The sequence below is a fragment of the Pyrus communis genome, chromosome 5 (genome assembly GCF_963583255.1).
Source record: "Pyrus communis chromosome 5, drPyrComm1.1, whole genome shotgun sequence".
Lineage (NCBI taxonomy): Eukaryota > Viridiplantae > Streptophyta > Magnoliopsida > Rosales > Rosaceae > Pyrus > Pyrus communis.
The window spans coordinates 7225357-7246062 of record NC_084807.1 but is presented as its reverse complement, the minus strand read 5'-3'; the positions used below and the strand labels follow the sequence as shown (position 1 = coordinate 7246062).

The 20706-nt window shown below is 35.7% G+C and overlaps 2 protein-coding genes across 2 annotated transcripts; both read right to left on the bottom strand.

The window, feature by feature from the left end:
• Positions 1–2871: 2871 nt before the first annotated feature.
• LOC137734722 (autophagy-related protein 3) lies at positions 2872–8215 on the bottom strand. Its single transcript, XM_068473988.1, has 10 exons — positions 7982–8215; positions 7490–7560; positions 6929–7045; positions 6693–6853; positions 6490–6563; positions 6217–6268; positions 5017–5082; positions 4402–4529; positions 3437–3546; positions 2872–3056 (listed from the first exon to the last, which is right to left on the bottom strand). The coding sequence occupies exons 1-9, from the start codon at positions 8140–8142 to the stop codon at positions 3450–3452; spliced, it is 927 nt and encodes a 308-aa protein (XP_068330089.1). The 5' UTR covers positions 8143–8215; the 3' UTR covers positions 2872–3056; positions 3437–3449.
• Positions 8216–9483: 1268 nt separating this feature from the next.
• On the bottom strand, positions 9484–20412 carry LOC137734106 (E3 ubiquitin-protein ligase BRE1-like 1). Its single transcript, XM_068473390.1, has 19 exons — positions 19919–20412; positions 18554–18715; positions 18341–18425; positions 17943–18170; positions 17686–17847; positions 16358–16536; positions 16178–16261; positions 15932–16051; positions 15648–15834; positions 15397–15557; positions 15254–15325; positions 13892–13968; positions 13297–13491; positions 11992–12064; positions 11823–11909; positions 11517–11654; positions 11232–11434; positions 10988–11153; positions 9484–10237 (listed from the first exon to the last, which is right to left on the bottom strand). Exons 1-19 carry the CDS (start codon positions 20027–20029, stop codon positions 10106–10108), a joined length of 2622 nt encoding a protein of 873 aa, XP_068329491.1. The 5' UTR covers positions 20030–20412; the 3' UTR covers positions 9484–10105.
• Between the last annotated feature and the right edge of the window lie 294 nt (positions 20413–20706).

Here is a 20706-nt window from a genome sequence, read left to right as displayed (position 1 = left end):
TGTGCTTTGGTATTGTGTAGGAAAAATCAAATTACATTAAAAATTCATAATAATTAATTTACAAGTGTAAGAAATATGAAACAAATATGAAAACGCTCATGAGTGCATATTTTACGCTTTTGACGATATACCCATCGTCGTTTGAATTTTTTAAAACCCTCGAAACCCTGGTGAACACTATTTTTAGGTGGAGTTGAAAATGTGTAATAATTCATAATAATTAATTTATAAGTGCGAAAATTGTAAAAAAAAATTATATCAACGCTCGTGATCACATTCTCTACGCTTTGACGATTGTTACATTATAGTTTGAATTTTAGGGTTTAGGACCTAGAATAACAGGCATATAGATACTAATTTAGTGACAACATGGTATATAGATACTAATTTAATATGACATTTTTAATTTGATTCTTTATTGAAATAAAAAATATATTTTTTATTGGGTAATGGGTTGGGTCATATTACTTGTTAATTTTAACAGGGTCAGGTCATCTACCCGTTTTTTTAATGAGTTTGACACAACACATTAAGATTTCAAGAATGTCACAAAAACGATACAAACATGGCAAACAAGACAAGATCGATTGCCAAACCTAGAAAGTATGTACTATGTATCACCCTATGGGGGTTTTGTTTGACCGATCTATGACTTGATTTAATTAGCTATTTAAACTTAATTTCATTATGGGGAAAACATGAGTTTAATTAACTTGTGTAAGTTAAGATTATAGCTCATTTTTAAACCATATGAAATAAAGGGTCGAAATAGAATCAACTCAATCCAAGTCAAACCAGTCCAAGCTAATCTCAATAATTAATCCAAGCCAAACGAATCTTGTATCAAATGTGTCCTGTATGATTAGTTCTAATCTTTGATATGATACATTTCGTTTTGGTTTAAAAGGGTCTAAATCTTTGAGGTGTATGTTTTGAATATTTTTTTCAGGTTGATTAACGTTGTGTGTTCTGATTGCTTATAATATATACAGTTGGCAGCATATAATTTAAATATATAACAAGAAAATCATGTCGATTTGGGTTGCATGTGTTATATATCTTACGTACAATGGCGTTGCATTGTGTCCGAGGATGACAATGGAGACCTAAAAAGAAAGAAAGCAACATGAGGGGACAAAGACACTGATTACACTACACATGAAGAATCTAATCACAATTTAGAGACTGGTTGATTATATATTTCACTAATTAGTCATAAGACTCGTAACCACAAAATCATTAGACAATTGGTTCGCAACTACAGCCAACACTAGTACAAAAAAGTTGTAGTCGTAGTCTTAGACAAAATTTTTAAACTGTCGTCTTGTATGAAATAAAAGCAAACAAACAAACGTTTGCAGAAATAAACCTCATCACAAAAGAGACGTCATATATTAAAATTTCAATCATGCAATGAAGTAATTGTGACTGGGATCGAGCTATATAGAACGTTTACAACGAGCAAGGAATCGATCTCATGAATTCTTTGAAGTTGGAAAGAGCTGCATTTGAATGCTTTTGCTGAATGAATGATTAGATACTTGTATGCTTTTGATGCATGCATGTTTTTCTCTTTTGTAGTGGAGAGATCTAGACTCTGGACACTGGACTCTGGAGAGAGAAAAGCTCATTGCTTATGGAGTAGGATTCTCTCCCCTCCTATTACCATCTCCTTCCATTATTCATACAGGGAATGATATGGCGGATGTCTCTTCTCCATGACATGGACTAGTGCTATTCACACACTTCTTTTTATTCTTCATATACTTTTGTTAATTTTTGTCTATTAATCTTCTTCAATTCATTCGATTCGATGACTGAAAATCGAGAAGGGTATACAAAAAGTAAAAATAATTGCGCGAATAGCACCAACTGATTAAAAATGGTCACTCAACTCCCACCGTTCTCCAACATTCTTATCAATTTCGACTTGGTCTTTAAATGAAATATTCGCTAACTGAGGTACCTGAATCAACAAAACGTGCACCATTAATTCATGCTGTTAACTTTCGTTAAAATGTGTGTTACATGGATGATGTGGCACACGTATTCCAGACCCCCATATCCAATTTTGTGATGTCATGGGAACTAACAAAAGAAGCAATTATATATATGAGTGAAGAACCGAAGATGCGTTTTTGACATACGTTTTTGTGAGGTCCATTCTGTAATGTATTTTAACATCCGAACTAACTATTTTTAAGTCATCACTTAAAGATCATGTCTAGCAAAAATCAACCAAATCCGAAAACATATGACTATTTAATTTAGTGTTTCTTTGTAGAAACATATTTATCCATTTTATTTACTACAAATGAATGTCTTAATAGGTTAAGATTTGTCTAATTCAATTTGTCCAATTCTTTTCACAAGGATGATCTATAAATGATGAACCAAAATATAAACGGTGTAGATCATTAAAATACATCACAACGTGGATCCCGCTAAATGAGTATCTAAATATGTGTGAGGCAAGATTTTATATAGCTCTAGGCACTAGTTAGGAGGCGAGCAAGGGCTAAGGCGGGTATCTTTATTTTAATTACATTAATTATATAGCAATAAATACACGAGGAATTAAGACAAGTATACAATGGATTACAAAATGTTAGATATGAACAATTAAAAATGCAGCATGTGAATTCCCACTTGAAATGAGTCATTTACAAACGCCTCTTACTCCACATGGTGTCGTAAAATTGAATGCAATAGTTTCTAATTTGTTGAGTCCATCTCGCATCAATCACTTCAAGCCCACGCAACTACGCGAGAAGAGTTTCTAATTTGTTCCTAATTGACAAAAGTTAAAATACAAGAGCAGCATGGGTAGGATTAGAAAACAATGGACGGGAAATTATGCACTGCAACACATATCAACGAACACCTAAGAGAATTTTCACCATAAACAATTTAGCTATCTGTACAAGCAGTCAAACGTAATGCAATCGGAGCAGATTGTTCGAGGATGCGTAAAATATACTAGTACTCCAAACGGCAGCATATTAACTTCCATCTCCAATCTATGACAAGCGACGACCGAGTGCATTTACGACCCCCTGAAAAGCCAAGAATTAGATTCAGTAGGTTATGCATAACATTCTGCAGCAACTTTCTTAGTGGGGGAGGGGGAAAAATCTCGCCAAATATCCACTTCATAACCACTAAAGCAGTTTTTAAAGCATCAAATACTAATTTTGATGATGCCGCACTAATATTTTTTTCCTTAGGAGAGTACATTTCCATGAGTAACTTGAAACAGCTATCGGAACAGACTTATCAATACACTTTCAAAACCCGACTGGCAAAAATAAGTTTTTATAGACATACTAATACAAATGAACCGTCAACTGGTAAACAGTTTAATGGGGCAACAGTTGCCAGCATTACTTCACGGATACTGAAGAACAATAAAATCCTTTTCTTAGTCTAAACTTACCTCTGCGAAGTTGTTAACTTCTGGCGCTGCCAAGATCAAAGTCCATCGTATAATCATATTCAATAGTTGGAATTACAGAGGCAACAAATTTCAAGAATAAGAATAGGTACCTACAACACAGAAATGCACAATGATAAGAATGTTGTCCATTGACCATTCAAGGTACTATTCTAGTAAAACATGGTGTAAGCGTTACTGTAGGATGCGTATCTCACAACAAACTGGTGGGAATGTCCCAATTGAAACATATAAGAAAAATTAAAATAGAGACAAAATAAATTCCTAAATCAATTAACATCTCAAAATTGATAGTTCATAGTATTAAATTGTTCTTTCGATAAGTATATGCATGCATTAAGGTAACGTTTGGTACGTGGGACGGGACGGAACAGAGTGGGACAAGGCGTTCCGTCCCACGTTTGGTGCGCCTAAAACGGGTGGAACGAGCTATTCCACGGAACGAGTTTTGGGTGAATTTTCGTTCCACCTCATCCCCCTGGAACGACTCATTCCACATCCGTGGAACGCAAAATTATAACATCTCCATCTCCTTCTTCCTCCTTGTTTTCATCCGAGGGCATCTTTGCTCCCGCTCCGTTCCGTTCCGTCCTGTCCCGTCCCGTCCTGTCCCATTCCGTTCCGTCCTGTCCCGTCTGCATACCAAACAATACCTAAAAGTCCACCTCATGGTTTTGACATCCTAGTGATTCAACCACATCCCAGCATCAAAAGACGCAAGGTTTGTGCATGGCTCAAAACATACCCTAGTGAACACCTATATTCACCGACACTCTCACGTAACATGGAGAACAAACTCCAAGATTGATGATGTAAGACTATAAGACATTTTTATTGGGAAATTAAAATTGCAACTATCCAACAAAGCAGATAGCATCATATGACAAACAATTAGCTTAAGGATATATAAATGCATACAAAATGGGTGAGCCAGGAGAAAAAATTACTTATCAACTTCTGGTTCTACTCCGCGTGACATTAGTACATCAATAATTTTTTTCATCACAGGCCCATGTTGGCATGGATGTACAGATGCATGCTTTCCAGGCAAATGGGGATGATCCTCGATAGTTACCTGTGTCCAAATACTCAACCGTCAAACACAATCATTTGAAGTTTTTCCATTTCTCCTCACAATTACAATTTACAAATTGCAAACTTCTCTGCCTTAAAGAAGTACAAGAAATAAAAACTAAAACAAGAAAGAAAAACACAACCACCTAGGGAACTTGAGCAATAAATAACAAATTCATAGCCTCAAAAAGGAGTAAATGGCTTTGCAGCATAATCAACAAACATCATGGCATGTGGAATGAGGTACCACCCTCTTGATGTGGCATCTTCAAGGCATGGTTTCACATTAGAGACAGTCAAAATAGAGTCAAGTAGAGACGACAAAGAACAATGGGAAAAAAAAAAAATTCTTATATATGCTCCACCCCTCCCTACCTTTTGAGTTGTATGTATTTGTATAACTGTATACCCATGAACAAATGATTTGGAACCCATGGAAGATAGATTCTAATTATAAAAGCAAGGAATAATATGAGGCATCAACTCACAGTTTTGCGTGCATGATCTTGACTGACATCTTCAAGTACAAGCTCTGGTTGTAAAAGCATCCTTGACTAACAGCATTGGAAAGGGAGATTAATCAGTTCTTCAAGTCAAATTTTAGAGAATGAGAAACCAGACAAATTGAGATTCCCACACAAGTTTAAAATGAAATAAGTCTAAAAATGTGTAGCCATAAAAAAATGATTGTATATTTTAACAAGCAATTAGCCAGAGCCTAAAGTATGACCAGGATTGAGGAATAAACAGAATCAGTTACCTTAACACAGCTAGAACTGAAACAAGCCACTGCAACTTTTTAACATTCATTATCTTCTTTAATTATTAAATCCCAACTGTAATAAAATAGACACTAACCCTAACCCTATTGAGCACTAGGAGCCATAGAAAATAAGGAGAGGAATGAGTTTCTTGCAAAATATGTACCTATTTAGTATTTACCCATCTTTAAAAGAAATATACTCACTATAGAGTCAGCAAGCAAGCAAAGAGGTTAATACAAGCTGGTTCGTATGCACCCTTTCCTACTCAAACTAGATGTTGGCTTAGAGACACTCCAGCTAAGCTGTCAGCTCATTTAATTAGTTTCTTCTTGAAGAACTTGGTCTCCAACAACTACATTTGATATATCTCCACTATTTTGCAATATCTGTCGCTCTTCTTTTTCTTGATCTCCCAGTGGTCTTCTTCACCACTTGTTTTTCTCTTTGTTGTTTTATTGTCATTTTCAATATCATATCTAATTCTCAATCAAAAAAATAAAATAAAAACTCAGGCATACAATCGTACGGAAAAACACTCTTGAGTTTATTTCATTGGAGTATTTAGCTCTATAAGTCAAGCTAGGAACCAACTGAAATTAAATGTTTCTGTTTCCTGTGAATTGGATGCTTGCTGTTTCTTGAGATGATTGTACTCCTTTTGTTGTCCCTTAATGTTAGTTGCGTGCCAACCATTTTGTACCCCTATTGTAATTCCAACATTTTTGTATATTTGGTGACAGCTCTTTTCTTTTTCCCTTATTTTCATTTGAAGCTCAAAATGCAGCCTCCAGCTTGATAAATTGGGCTGAAGAACATTCTTAACATGCAAAACTTTAACTGCCTCAAGTTGAATACCAAATGACATAAATTCTTGACAATCATAGGAACCATTCAAAAGAAAAATTGCTAGTTACTGAAACTAACCTCATCATACCCAGTAAGCCACACTCGAGGAGTCTGGTAGTATTTATCATACCTGCAAGTGAGTAACATAAATAACGTCATTGATGCCAACTTTAAATTAACTACACAGACCAACAAACTGAAGCAATCTTCAATTGCCTCATGATTGAATTATCCTGAAAGCTACTTCATTATCATAGAATTTTGGACCTGGTAAAAGGAAATATGCTACCGAGTTCAAATGTGGAAAATGTTGGACCTGGTAAAAAGTTAAAACAAAAAAAATAATCTTACGTGATGCTAACATCATATGTTCGGGTTCGTAAAATATTGTCATCGTCAGGTTCATGAGCAATAAGATATGTTCCCTGCAATATAACCAACATACATGACATACTAAACTGATGTAGCAAGCATCAATTTCATGGTCAATATGCATCATAGCCATGAGTGTTAAAGGGACAAGAACTATCTTTTTGCTCCAACTAAACACTTACAGGATCAAATTCGATGTTGTCAGCTTCTTCAAAGTCAGCCATGTCAGGAATATCGTCTTCATCTTCTGCTCCAACACGCGAGGGGACCGACTTCACATCCCTATTCTTGCTGATTTCTAAACTTTCAATGGAGGGTAAGTTTTCCTCCTCACCACTTCTATCTTATAAAGATAAGAAAATGTCTGAGTAAATGGTTCTGCGAAAGTATGGATAGCAATTTAACCAAAGTAACCTACCCTTCGGCTTCCCATGGGTTGCCAACCAGCCATCATTATCTTCATTATCAAGAAGAACTTCCGTACCAGCAGCTTCATACTCCTCTTCCAAACATGCAGCCCTTCGTAAGCATGGCACTGAATGAAAACAAACAGATTACCCGGCGTAGATAAAGGTACGAGGAACAAGTAATGGCAGCAGTCTCACAGAGCTTAGATGTGAAGCATAAAGAGAGGCAAGCGACTTCGCACACACATGCATAAATTGAGAGAGAAGCACGCGAGCGGACACACAATAATAGGTGATTAGCTCATATGATTCTTGACTCAGTGAAGATTATGGAAACTAATTGAGGTAACTTAACTTTGTGGAAGACAAAACTTTCCTTTCTTTGGTTTTCTTTCATTTACAAAAACCGTGTAGAGGATCACTAGATAGGTGACCGTTATGATGAATGATTAAAACGAAAAGGAAAAGGCGGAAAACACTAAGCACACACTACCATTACTTATGTGTTTGAACATTATGTTCTATGCAAGAAAAGGATTGTAAGGAAATAGCACAACACGATGTCACTGTACCATTTCTAGTAATCAAATACTGCTTCTCCGGTGGTAAGTACGGCTTCCTCTTGCTCGGTTCACCAGATTCCCTAACACCATATCAACAGTACGGAAAATCAAAACTGGAAAGTAAGATAACAATTTAAACCCTTAATACCAAAACAAAAATCAAATGTGAAGAAAAAATAGACACGCAAGTTAAAGTCGAATGAAATTAACAAGAATTATAGCCACAATTTATCATCTTTCTGCAATTTTTATCTGATTAAACATTGAATTTTAACAAAAAACTTTCGATACTGTCCAGTTTAATAAAAAATCACATTTTTAGACTAAAAAGTTAATAATGGTACTATTCATGATCAAAACTCAAAGTTTTCAAATTCTTTTCATTAATTTTCCTTTGAATTAAATCTCGAATTTCAGAAAATTTGAGAGAATTAATCAAAATTGGAATTTGGAAATAAAATTAAAAAACTTGAGAGAAAAAGAAAGGGGAAATTTAAATACCAGGACCAGGTGGGGCACTTGGAGACGAGGTTATCGCCGGCGGTGACGAACTCGGAGACGCTGAGAACGCCTTTCTCTTTGAAGGCGGAGACGGTGCGGGGACCTGTGATTTTTTCGACCGTTCCTTTGAACGCCTCGTGCAGCTTCTGTTTCAAAACCATCTCCCTTCTCTCCTAAATAAACAATCAAAGTCGCTCCTTTGCTAAAGCCTTTTGCGTTCAGCAACAAAGGGGGTAGAGATACCGTGGGAAAGAATACTACATGCTATATGCTATATGTGCGGGAGATATTAAGTTTGATTATTGTCAAAGCGCTATATTATTGCTAAAAGGCTAACCAACTCATTAGATAATATCATTTATTTAAAAAGTAATTATTATTATATCTGTACATAATTGATATCATTTTTTAACCTCATAGCATACACATGTTTTATCTTCTCCTTTGTTTATGAAAAATAAAATAAAACGATATCGGATGACGACAAATGTCAATAGTTGAACTCGGTATTTTGAATGTAAGAATGAATGATCTTAACCAACTAAACTATAAATCTCTTGCTATAAAAGAAATCTCTCCAAACAATAATATTAAATAGAGGTGAGAGGTTTGAATTTAGGTCATTACATATAGTTACTTGAATCACAAGTGTCTTGTATAAAACGGATTGACATTAAATATAAAATATTTCTATACAAGTGATCTTATATTTTGACACAACTAAAAATTCTACTTTAGTGTGTTTTTTAGTACAAATAATATTGAGATATTCTACATTAATTTATACCAAATGAACATGAAGAATTTGAACTCAGGACGAGAATATAGCGGATTGAAGACCAAAGCAGCACTACATTTTGATGAAGAGCTTAAAGGCCAATTGGTTACTCACATACTGTTTTCCCATAGTTAAGGACATGAATAAGAAGAAGAGTGATTTCACACTTTTTAGCTTCTCAAACCACTCTTTATTTTTGGCTACCAAAATGAATAAGTCAAACAAAATCAACGATCAAGATTAACAAAGGTGTGAGAAGCATAGATGTATGAAAATCACTTTTCAAAAAGAGAATTGAGGTTACTTTTCGAGAGATTATATTCACACACCCCAAATTACTTCTCACACACCTTTTTAATTTTTTAATATTTTCTACACACCACTAACGCTTGATAGAAAAATATTAAAAAATTAAAAAGGTCTGGAATAAGTAATTTAGGATGTGTGAATATAATCTTCCTACTTTTCTGCTATTCTTTTTTGAGAATCGATATACAAATGGGTGCTCTGGTAAACTCGGATGAATTTGGTATTGAAGGTGCAGAGTCATTTTCTCCTTCAAACCGGTCTGTTTCCTCTCGCGCCTCACCTGTCCCTTCCGCACCCTTTCAATTTTCCTTGTAACCAAGCAAGCAAGAACGCTGACAGGCTCACAACTCTGAAGGCTTAAACCGAACGTACAAAGAACAAATGGTGAACAAAAAGGAAGTTTACAACTAATAAATGAACAAAACCGAGACCGTCTTTGCATTTATAACCAAATGAATAATCAATCTCAGTAACATTTACATACCAACTGCTCTTACCAAATGACAAATTAAACAGCAAAAACAAGGCTACTTTAGACAACTCCCTAAATATCAACTAAAATCTGTACAGCCAATAGCTCGGACACAGCTTCATCTGTTTTCAGCAGAAACAAAAGCCCTCGGGTACAAATAAACACCGACTACCAGTCCCCAACACAATATCTTGTTCTTTTATGATCACGCGGGTAAAACCGCCTCTGGGAATACAATCGGTATGACAAGATCAGATAAATCTGACGATAAGGTGAGATTCTAGGGCTCCAACCAGTTAAAAAGGGCAAAACCAAACGGAGTTTTATACTTCACTGAAAAACTCAGTTATATTACCATCCTAGAAGCAGAACCAGCAAAACTAAGGTTATTTGTACTGATCCATGAGGGGAAGGGAGAGCTACTTTTCTAAACAAAGCTTTTCTAATTTTCACTACGATAACAATTACATTTGAAGCTGCAAGAGCCCATAATTCAAGTCTCGGATCGTTTGCACTTGCCTCACATGCATGATGCTGATCTCACGAAAGTTTCATCCGTCTCCTTTTAGATGTATACAGGTTTTACATCATTAGGTCCGAAGCTCACGGCACACCTCGGGCACTTCCTCTGTCGAGTTTCAAGTACTTTTTTCACACAAGGGTTGCAGAACAAGTGATAGCATTTTGTAATGACAACCTGGGCATTCAGATAAAGAAAAGAAACTAAGTGCTCTACCAGAGACACCAAAATAACGATGATGATTATAGTAACATAAATTTTCCTATGATTGACTGGCCACTGGCATCTGAACTTTAACATTTCAATTCCGAAAAGATAAGGATGGTGGAAGAGGAAATAAACAAATAGCAAAAAGACTTTAAAACCACAATTGTTGATTGGGGAAAGCTAGCAACCTTCTCATTTCAACCTTCTCACTTTTACTCATGCCACGTGTATTCCATTAGCATGCAAAACTAAAACTTTAATTACTTAAAAAGTAGAACTTTAATTATATTAAGAAAGGAAGAAAAATATTGGGATTTAAATATAATTACAATTTTAGTTTTCGGTGTCAGTTTATTACACTTGGCATGAGTAGAATTGAGAAGGTTGAGAGGAGAAGGTAAGTGAGAAGGTTGTTAGCATTTCTCTTGAAAATAATGCGTTCCATTTCACATACAAGTTGTTTTCGCTTAAAATTAAATCCATATTTGTGATGCTTCATATATCATTCGATGCCCTTATTCTTTACTTTCTATTAAATTTCAATGTAAAGTCAGACCGATGTTCACATTTTCCTAGTTGCTCCGCATATTAACTTGCATAGCATCTGATATTTGGACCTTTTCAGCTCCAAAAGTTGATATTTTAGACTTTTAACCATCTAAAATCTAAGAATTGCTGAACTGGAAATAAAGTATAAATAGAAGTTATTTCAGCTAATACCTGTTTTGTTCTGTCAAGGCAGACATCACACTTCAGTATCTCCTTGTATTCTCCAAGTTCCTGTTGAAGCTTTTCAACAATTGATGAAGCCTCCGTCTCTGCTCGAAGCCGTGAAGCCTTTCTTTTTAAAACTTCCAGTTCCTCCTCTTTTCTTCTCTTTTCAAACCTATTGAATAACAAAGTATGAGTTGACACCACCACTATAAAAACATTTGCAGGAGGGGGAGCAGAACATCCACCATACCGTTCCTTCTCTAGTTCCAACTGCAGCTCTGACAGACCCTTTCGACTTTCTCCAACTTTAGATTGTGATGCGGCTAAAGCCTCCCGTAACTGCTGAGATTGCCTTCGGACTTCTAACAATCTCTTTTGAGTATTTTCCAACGTAATTTGTTTTTGCAACTTATCTTCTGCTACTTTCTGAACATGATCCTTGCATATTTTCAACTGTAAAGAAAGAATCGAACAATCAGTTTAACTTAACTCTATATGAATCAAATTTAACGTTTTACAGAAGATTCAAAAGTACCTGATCTTCGATTCGAGCGGCTTTCATGTTATAGAAATTAAGAGAATGATGGCCTTGTTGAATCTCCCTCTCCATTTTCCTATTGTCCATGAGTACAGCATTCTGCTGTTGTCTTGCCCTTACCCCCTCTAAAACAAGCTGCAACAAGAGCCACAAATTAAAACCTAATATTAGAACATGTTTATAATCATTCAACACTTTAGCATGCCACATGTGGACTGATGCCTGTGAGTATTTTTGTTCCCCTTCGGTATTACAGCATATAAAATTTAACCTTCAGACAAAAGAAAATGGCAAGTCAATCACCTTAATGTTATAGTCATCTCTCTCGGTAATTTGCTGCAGTAGATGTTGGTTTTGCGTTTGCATATCATCATATGCCTGTCCAATTGTCTTAAGAAAAATCAAAATAAAATGTCAGAACTATCCGATGACAAAGGAAAACTCTCATCCGCATATGCTGAAGAGCACTAACCTCAATTTCAGATAAGTATGCCTCATTTTCTTCATTTTTGGATTTCAGAACATCAGAAAGTCTCAAAATATCCCTGAAATGCCGAGAGAAGGAAAAATCAAATTTCCTCTACGCAATAATGAACTAGGAACAGCCAAACAACAGTGTACTAGTTACCATTACAAACTAAATGTAATCTATAATTCCATTGTGTTTTGATCTCGTTTTAAGCCCATATAAAGTAGGAAACTCACACAAGTGTGCACAAAGTTGTTAATCCCATGAGTGAGTTGCCACAATCAATCATTTTTTGAGATGAAGGATGAATTGAACTATGGACAACTATTCCAATGCTTCAAATAAGTACAACGGTTCAAAGTGAACCATATACATACCAACTCCTTATTTTAGGCTTTTAGCTCATTGAGATTCCACAAGTAATAAATAAATAAATTAGAGGGATTCAATAAAAAGTAACTAAGACGAAGAACGAGAGCTCAATCATATTTTGTTAGTCCAAATCGAAAATGAAGGGAAAGAGTGGAATGCTTCATCCATGCAACCAGTTAAAACCCAACAAGAAGACCCAAGGCTTATGTTTTCTTAGTTTCTAAAAAACCCTTTAAACATCCTACTAATCCTAGCATTTCTCTCGAACCAAAACACGACATTCAGCAAATTTTTTGGATAGTGCTATTCACACACCCATTTTTACCTCCCATACACCCTTGTTAATTTTTGGCCATGGATCTTCCTCAATTCATTTAATCCGACAGCCGAAAATTGAGAGGGGTGTGTGAGAAGTAAAAATGGGTGTATGGATAGCACTACCCATTTTTTGTTTGAAGTTGGGTAATTAGCCCATTGCTCCATTGCTTGAAGTTGGGTAATTAATCATGCATGTCCACAGCTATTCATAAAGAAGAGAACTATTGTTCTTTTAATGGAGGGAAAAAAAGTAAAGAGTTTTATGGGACTCTGGTGTAATGGTAATGTTCCGGATGGTTTGTCAAGAAAGAAATATCAGGATTTTAAGGATAAATTTGGACAATGAAAAAATTGTTTTGGGTCTCGGTTTCTAATGACTCTAAAGAGTGCCCTTTCTTGTTGAATGTGAACAATTTCCTAGATTTCTTTGATGTTCTTTGGCCTGCATGTGTTGCAGTTTAAGATTGTCTCTTGATTGGAGGGTGTTATGTTTTTTCCACTGCATTTGTATTATTTGATACATCTTTTAGGTAGAACACTGATTCAATGTGTCTCTACTCATTTCATACCATCTGTTTCCTATCATGCAATTAAAAAACTAGTCAGAAAAAGTGTAACCTTTTGGAAGCTTCAAATTTCTGCCTCAAGTCAGCAATCTCAGCTTCAGCAGCAGCTAGCCTTTGTTGAGAAATAGCCTCAGCTTCGTTTGCTCTCTTAACCCGTAATTCCAAGTTGCGTTCGTCAAGAGAGGACTTCAAACTTTCAACATGAGCCCATGCCTTGCATTCTGAATCTCTAGCTTCCAATACATCCCTGCAAACAGAAAAAATCCACACATCAAACACATGTTACATTTGCACAACGAAACCAACACATGACAAGAAAATCAGCCGTTATTGTATAATCACATTAATTTTATGGAACTCATTTATTACAGTTGTGTTATAACACTGTTGAACAAAAGCCATCACTATGCAAGTGAACTGGAACATGAGATCTCAAAAATTCACTTGAATCAGATATGGAAACCCAGCTGCACCCTTTACAAAATTTGCATTGATTTAGTTAATAAAACAGAAACGATTTTATTTCAGAAAATACAAAGCACATTTCAAAAAGTCTAAGTAGATGGTTCAAGTGTCATTCTTTGCACAATATGTAAAATGGAAGTAGTGAATAACTAAATAACCAAAAACTAGTACAGGCACTTTACCTTGAATCAGTCAACTCACGTCTATACATTTCCAAAATCAGATTTAACTCTGACTCGCTTTCCTTTAAATCTTGGACCTACACCAAATAAATGAGAGAAATGAAAACTTGATGAAGCAAAACAAATCACATAAGGGCAAAAAAGTACAAAGCAAATTTATAATCTGAGAGCCACTGATATCTAATACTATACGAATCTGAGAGCCACTGATATCTAATACTATACGAACAGATGCAACTCGATGGGTGTGGCTATCTAAAATGTACATATGCATGCGTGCAAAGGAAACGAAGTTTATAAAATGTTCAGAACGGAAGGATCGTATCCCTGTACTATAATAAATGCTAAGCACCTCATCTTTTATTTTTATTTCATTTAAAACCACACATTAGGAACCCAACAAGCAAACCAGACAGCTATATTATGTGTTCTCATCATCTTCCATAGGCCATTCAATATAAAACCATAGTTTCAACTATTAGTCTTTGGATTTTGATCCTCACACTCTGTGAGCATGGATTTCCTACTCAATGGGGAGCAGGAAATTAAAATCCAGTATATACATTTTTTTTTCCCAAACGTGTATACATATATACATCACTTTTCTAGGAGAACTTTCAATCGAAATAGTTCCTTATAGTTGCTACCCTTTCACTCAAAGAGTGGCCACCGAATATGCTGCCTTTCCTAGTTGCTAAACTTTTCTCTTTGGGATTACAAGGTGGGTTTTCCAAACATGTGCCGCCATTCATATATTGAAGAACCAATCTCCATCTTTCTAATAGAAATAACATAAAAGAACCAACAAATCTGATGAGGATTGACGCCAATTGATTCACTTCAACTTTCAAAACTACTTGCTCTCAAAGTCTCAATACAAGTGGAAGGTACGTATTTCTATCATCAGGACTTTTATTAATTTAAAACAAGAAAACTACAAAACAAGACAGACAAGAAGTCTGCCGTGGGCATGCCAATTAAAAACAAAGAAAGTCCACCAATCCAAACAAAAATAATTATTCGGAATAGCAGACCAATCTAGATATATTAAACTAATATTAGTGAAGCTTTTAGCATATCCAACATATCAAATGGAAATGCAATCACTTCCACCAAACATAACAGTCAAAACATAAAATAATATTCATGCATTCAAAAAGAAAATAGAGATAGTCCAACACAATTGCTTAGAGATGACTCTTTGAATTTTATCCCAATAATAAAGGCTACATAAAAGTGCTCCTTGTACACAAACAAACTTAACAAAAATCCTAGGTCAAATAAGACAAGCTCACAAATTCAAGTCTTCCACCTCATGATAGCCTTAACATAAATTCAGTCACAAGATCAAGAAACACATACCACAACATTCAACTTTTGTATCTCAGCGTCTTGATCTTTGGATCTGGCAGATAAAGTCTCACACTCTTTCACCTGTTTATAAAGGCAAAGGTTAACCTATTTCAATGCAACCAAGACTTTCACTGCATAATAGAAATACCCACCTTCCTATCAAGGATGCTGGATAGAGACTGCACATCAGCCTTCAAAGAATGAAAATCAGAAGCAGCCTCTTTGTATTTACGTAATTGAGCTTGCATGGTGCCCATTTTCTCAGGAAATGATGAAACCAAAGCTTTAAATTCTTTAATGATTTCTTTTCTTCCTGAAATAGAGAACATAATTTCAGCATGTATACTGTGAACAAATGCAAGAATTCCACAGTTCAAAAGAAAAGCATCAGATATCCTCTAACCTGGTTCTCTTGATGCCTCTTTGAGCTTGGCTTCAATCATTTTTCTTTCCCCAATCTGTTTCTGTATTTCTGCACCTAGATCAGAAATTCTAGATTCAACAACTGCAGAAGATCTTCGAAAAACATCAGCAATGTCACTCTTGACATTAAGCTCCCTCTCCCTCCACACAAGATTATCCTTCTCAGCCTATTCCATGGCAAAAGAAAAAATCAGCATTACAACACTAAACTTTCAAAAAAATTACAGTTAAAAGGCATAACTGAAACTACCGACCAGTTACAACCTGTAGTTTCTCAAATAAGGCCTGGCACTCAAAAACTTCTGACTTTGATTTTTCTATTTGATCTCTCACCAAGAGATAGGCTTGGGAAGAAGAAATACACATCACATTCTTAAGCACGTTCTGTCAATAAAATATCCCAATTTTAGTAAAACGACTGAATATGAACTAAAAAAAGTGCAAGAAATTAAAAGTAAAGTTGGACTTGCATTGACATAGAAAACGACAATAGTAGCACAGTAAAAGAACCTGCAAACTAGATAACTGCTGTAATATTTTTAGCCTTTCTTCATGAAGGCCTTTGATGTCCATTAGTCGAGATGAAGCTTGGTCCTGCAGAGCTTAAATCAATTGATAAGCTTACCCCATCCAGTATAAGTTTTCAGAAGTCAGTCAAAAAATTCAAGAAGAGAAAATCCATCACAATACCATTAGATCCTTGAGAGTAGACTCCATATCTTGCAGATCTTTTTGCTTATCTCTTACCCTATCAACATGCTTGTTCCCAACATTTAGAACTGGGGAAACTGTGCCTTTTGCGGTAGTAACTGTCTGTTTTAGTTGACAATCACTGTCTTCTAATTCACCAACTACAGTTTTTAATTCCCCTTCAAAACACAACGAACGCATAACCAACTTTCAGAACATTCAAAGACCTATCAAACCATGAAAAGCTGCCACCATCCAAAGATTCTTCCTTTCTACTTTATGAAGGGCAGGTGATTAAGCAACATTTTGTTTGTGGGAAACAGCAGTGCATTAATACAAAGTGAAAAGAAATAAGTGCAAGAAAAAATGGAGAATTCTGCACCTTAAGAAAATAACAATCTAGAAAGCTCATAGAGAAAGAAACTGTTAGGTTTTTCCAGCCCATGATAAGTTATCCTAAATCTACAAGGAATTATAGTCTTAGAGGATTAAATTGTTTTCCCAATTGGAGTTGTTTTCCCAATTGGAGTTGTTTACCCAATTGGAGTTGTTTACCCAATTGGAGTTAGTTTCTCAATTGGAGTAGGATTTATAACTAGACTCCAATTAGGATTAATAATCCTTATTGAAGAACACCTTTATTATGTCTATATAAAGGGGCTATTGTACTAGTTTTGAATGTAAGGGAGCAAAACAATAAATTGTATACCACTCAAGGGATTAGAGTGAGAGAATATTGTAAAGTGTGTGCGAGAGAAAAGAAAAGAGATAGTGTATTTCTTGTTCTTGTTCTTTCAGGTTTTTTGTCGAGTCCTAGTTCTAGAGATTTGGCAAGATTATTGGTTGTACTCATTATTGATATAGTGAAAGATTGTTGTTGCTGTCCCGTGGACGTAGGCACATATTGCCGAACTACATAAATTCTTGGTGTTATTTATCTTGGTTACTTGTTTTTCAATTTCCAGAGATTGTTCTATTTTTCCCATTCTTAAACACGATACTCTCAACAGAAACTCTCATTGTGGGGAGGAGAAGATACCAACCAAGGTGGATTATTAGACTCTTACATCCTGGAGAGACAGACTACCCACGAAGGACAACATTAATAATCAATGCGAAATCCTCCCCCCCCCCCCCCCACCCCAACAACGCTCTCCACCCTGACCCGCTCTGCCCTTCTCAACCCCAAAAAAGATACAAAAATTAAATGTAAGTATATATATATAAAGAAAGATGGAGCAAACAAGGAGAAATGTTAAGAAAGTATTTGGCAAATTATCTCACAGGTTGGTAAAAAGCTGTATAACACAATAGGTGTAAAATTTTACCTTTCAAACGTTTAAGCTCAGCTTTATTCTTTGCATCCAAGTCACGGTGGCTCTGCAGTTCCCTTGCCAATGTTCTGTGCTTCAAAAACATATCGATAAAGGCCAATCTCAAGTTCTTAACTTCATTTTTAAAGTCAGTCGATGTCTTCTGCCTACTTGTGCCTATCAAAAGGAGCAGTATACAGAATTTATGAGGAATAAGTTTCAAAGGAACTAGATCATAACACATTTGAAAGACATCTAATCTAAACTCTCACCATCTTCTGGAAGCTCTTTCACAAGTGCATCATACAATGCATCCTTCACACGCCACTGGTTGTCAATTGCAGCTACAACATTACATACAATATTCTTAGTCTTTTCACCAGTAGCACCTTTATCTTCTTCCATCTGATTAGAACTTTTATATGTACATGAACTTTCAGTTGCATCTGCTTGTGCAAGACGGTTAAGAAAAGCATCCTGCAATGCAGATGGAGCGCCATCTGACAAACAATCATAATAAAATAAAAAACCATTAGTTAACCAACTCAGGACTTTTACACCGACTACCAAGTTTAATATACAATATACACACACAAACTTCAGAAAGCTAAAACCAGAATTAACTAAGCTTTTTCATCATGACTACATTGAACACAAGTTTGATCCTCACCTTCCATGATGGAAATGTCTTTAGCATCTTTCTGACTGTTCGATTCTCTTGTACGGATGGAACAAGATTCCAAGTCATTAACCATCTATTGTTAAAAACATATTGTCAATTTCCCACAATCAATATAGAGTACCATAACCATAACACCAAGGACAACAGAATCATAACAGATAAGAAGGAAATAGAGAACAATCACACCACAGAGTGTCCTACCTCTTCCCAAGACTTATTGACCACTGTTAATATGGAATCATATGCCTTTTGTTTGTCCTTCATTTGAGAAAATTTATTCTCAAGAATAGAGTGCTCCATCTTCTGAGTCTCTAACTTCCGCGATAGATTTTGATTTTGAACTTGCATGACAGTAATGTTAAGCTACAAGACAAAATATACAACATAAGTTCAAAAAACACGAAGATTACATGTATTTATGTATTTCAGCTAGCTGATCGTATGTATGCCAGTAAAAATGTCTATCAGCTTTCAAGAGGGAAGTGAAAGGAAGATATGCATAAATCTTACATCACTTGAATAGCTGATTGACAAGAGCATTTGGTCCATTTGTTAACTCTTCCCCAAAAGAGGACAGATTTGAAGCGAATTTGACATTCATGTTTCATTGTAATTTCAAAGAAATGCTTGAAATTTAGATTGTTCTATTCATTTATTCATCAAGCATTCAAATCAGGGCTAAATAACTTCTCACTTATTTTCTTCTATCTCCCACCCTATCATATATCATAGCCCAACCACATTACCTTAGAAATGATAATTCACAAAGAAAACAAAAGTTAGAACATCTGGAGTGCATGCATCATCTTTAAAGGAGGAAATGTTATCATATTTGTATTGAGTCATATAATCTACCCTAATCCATGTTTGATGATTTTATATCAAGCCAACCTATTTAATAATCGAAATAGTGTTCGAGTCAACACACATTTCATTAACCATTAAAATCAATTAATCATACCCTTAACAAAATAAAGATGCACCCAATTCAGATATCAGTAAAAACCAAGAAAACCTTTATAAGGATTCATACAATACAGAGAAGAAACGAAAGGGAAAAAAATCCTCAAATGGCACTAGTCAAACTTGTCTTTCACACAGAGTCTGGCTATTCTGTTTGACACTAGCCCAATTGATCTATTCTTAACGTAAGTGGATTTCATCCCTGAGATTGTGCCAATAAGAGCAACATGACTCGCTATCTACAGTTTCCATACATAGCTGCGTAAACTCTAGGTACAACTGAAATGAATAAAATCACCACAAATAGCTGGGGCAAAAACCAGAGACTGAAAAACTGCAAAAATTAAGCGGTAAAGTGCCAACCTGGCCGTATACTAAAATAATTCAATTGGATAAAGTAGTAAAATTTCCTCAAACTAAGATCAATTGATAAGTTCAATGGTGTACTATAAATCCTTCAACAACGATAAGAGCACGAATTTTGTTCCAATCATCGGGCAAACTCAATCAACAAAACAACAAATACCAATAATCCGAATACGAAACCTCCAATTCAAACTAAGAACAAAACATATGAGCAAATACAAGCACAAAAGACCACACCTTTTTGTCCTCAGAAATGGGCAAAATGGGCTGCTTCTTAGCAGTAGCAGCCATGGGCGATAAGGAGTTAAAGTGACGCCGTTTTCGATCAGACTCACCTGTGCTCCCCATTGGAAACCCTAGAACCCGCAAACACTTCCACTCACATTACACCAGACACACCCCCACAAAAGAAAAACGGCCCCAATTCAATCAATCCCTTTTATACAACAGCTAGGCAGGCACACCATCAAACCCTAAAAATTCCAGCACAAACCCTAGCTGGAAAAAGCCCTAGAAATTTTCCCAAAAAGAAAAAACAAGTTTATTTTCCTTTTCTGCTCTCTTAATCCCCAAATTCTCCAACCCTAATTCAAATTCCACAACTGCAATTCAAAACCCTAATCTCTCAATCTTAAGATTGTCAAGGAATTTTGATCCATCAGATCTCTCTCTCTCTCTCTCTCTCGCGTTCTCGGCTGAGACTGGAAGCCCTCAACACACAAACAGTCAGAAAAAATAAATTATAAAATAAAATAAATAAAATAATTTGACTTTTTTATGGTTTTGTAAATTTTGTGCAACAATATTTAAGAAACTGAAGGGGCAAGCGTGGAATTGTGTGAATTTTAGAACGGTGTTTTGGGGTAGAGAATGATGTGTGATTGGTTGGGTGTGAGGTTGCACGTGGTGCGAGAAGCAGGGGATTATTTGGTCAGTTTCACTACCAGTTCTCTGCATGATGAAACTGCCACTCTGGTTGCATATGTTGTTGCCAGTTGGGCTCTCAATTTGAGTGACTTTGACTG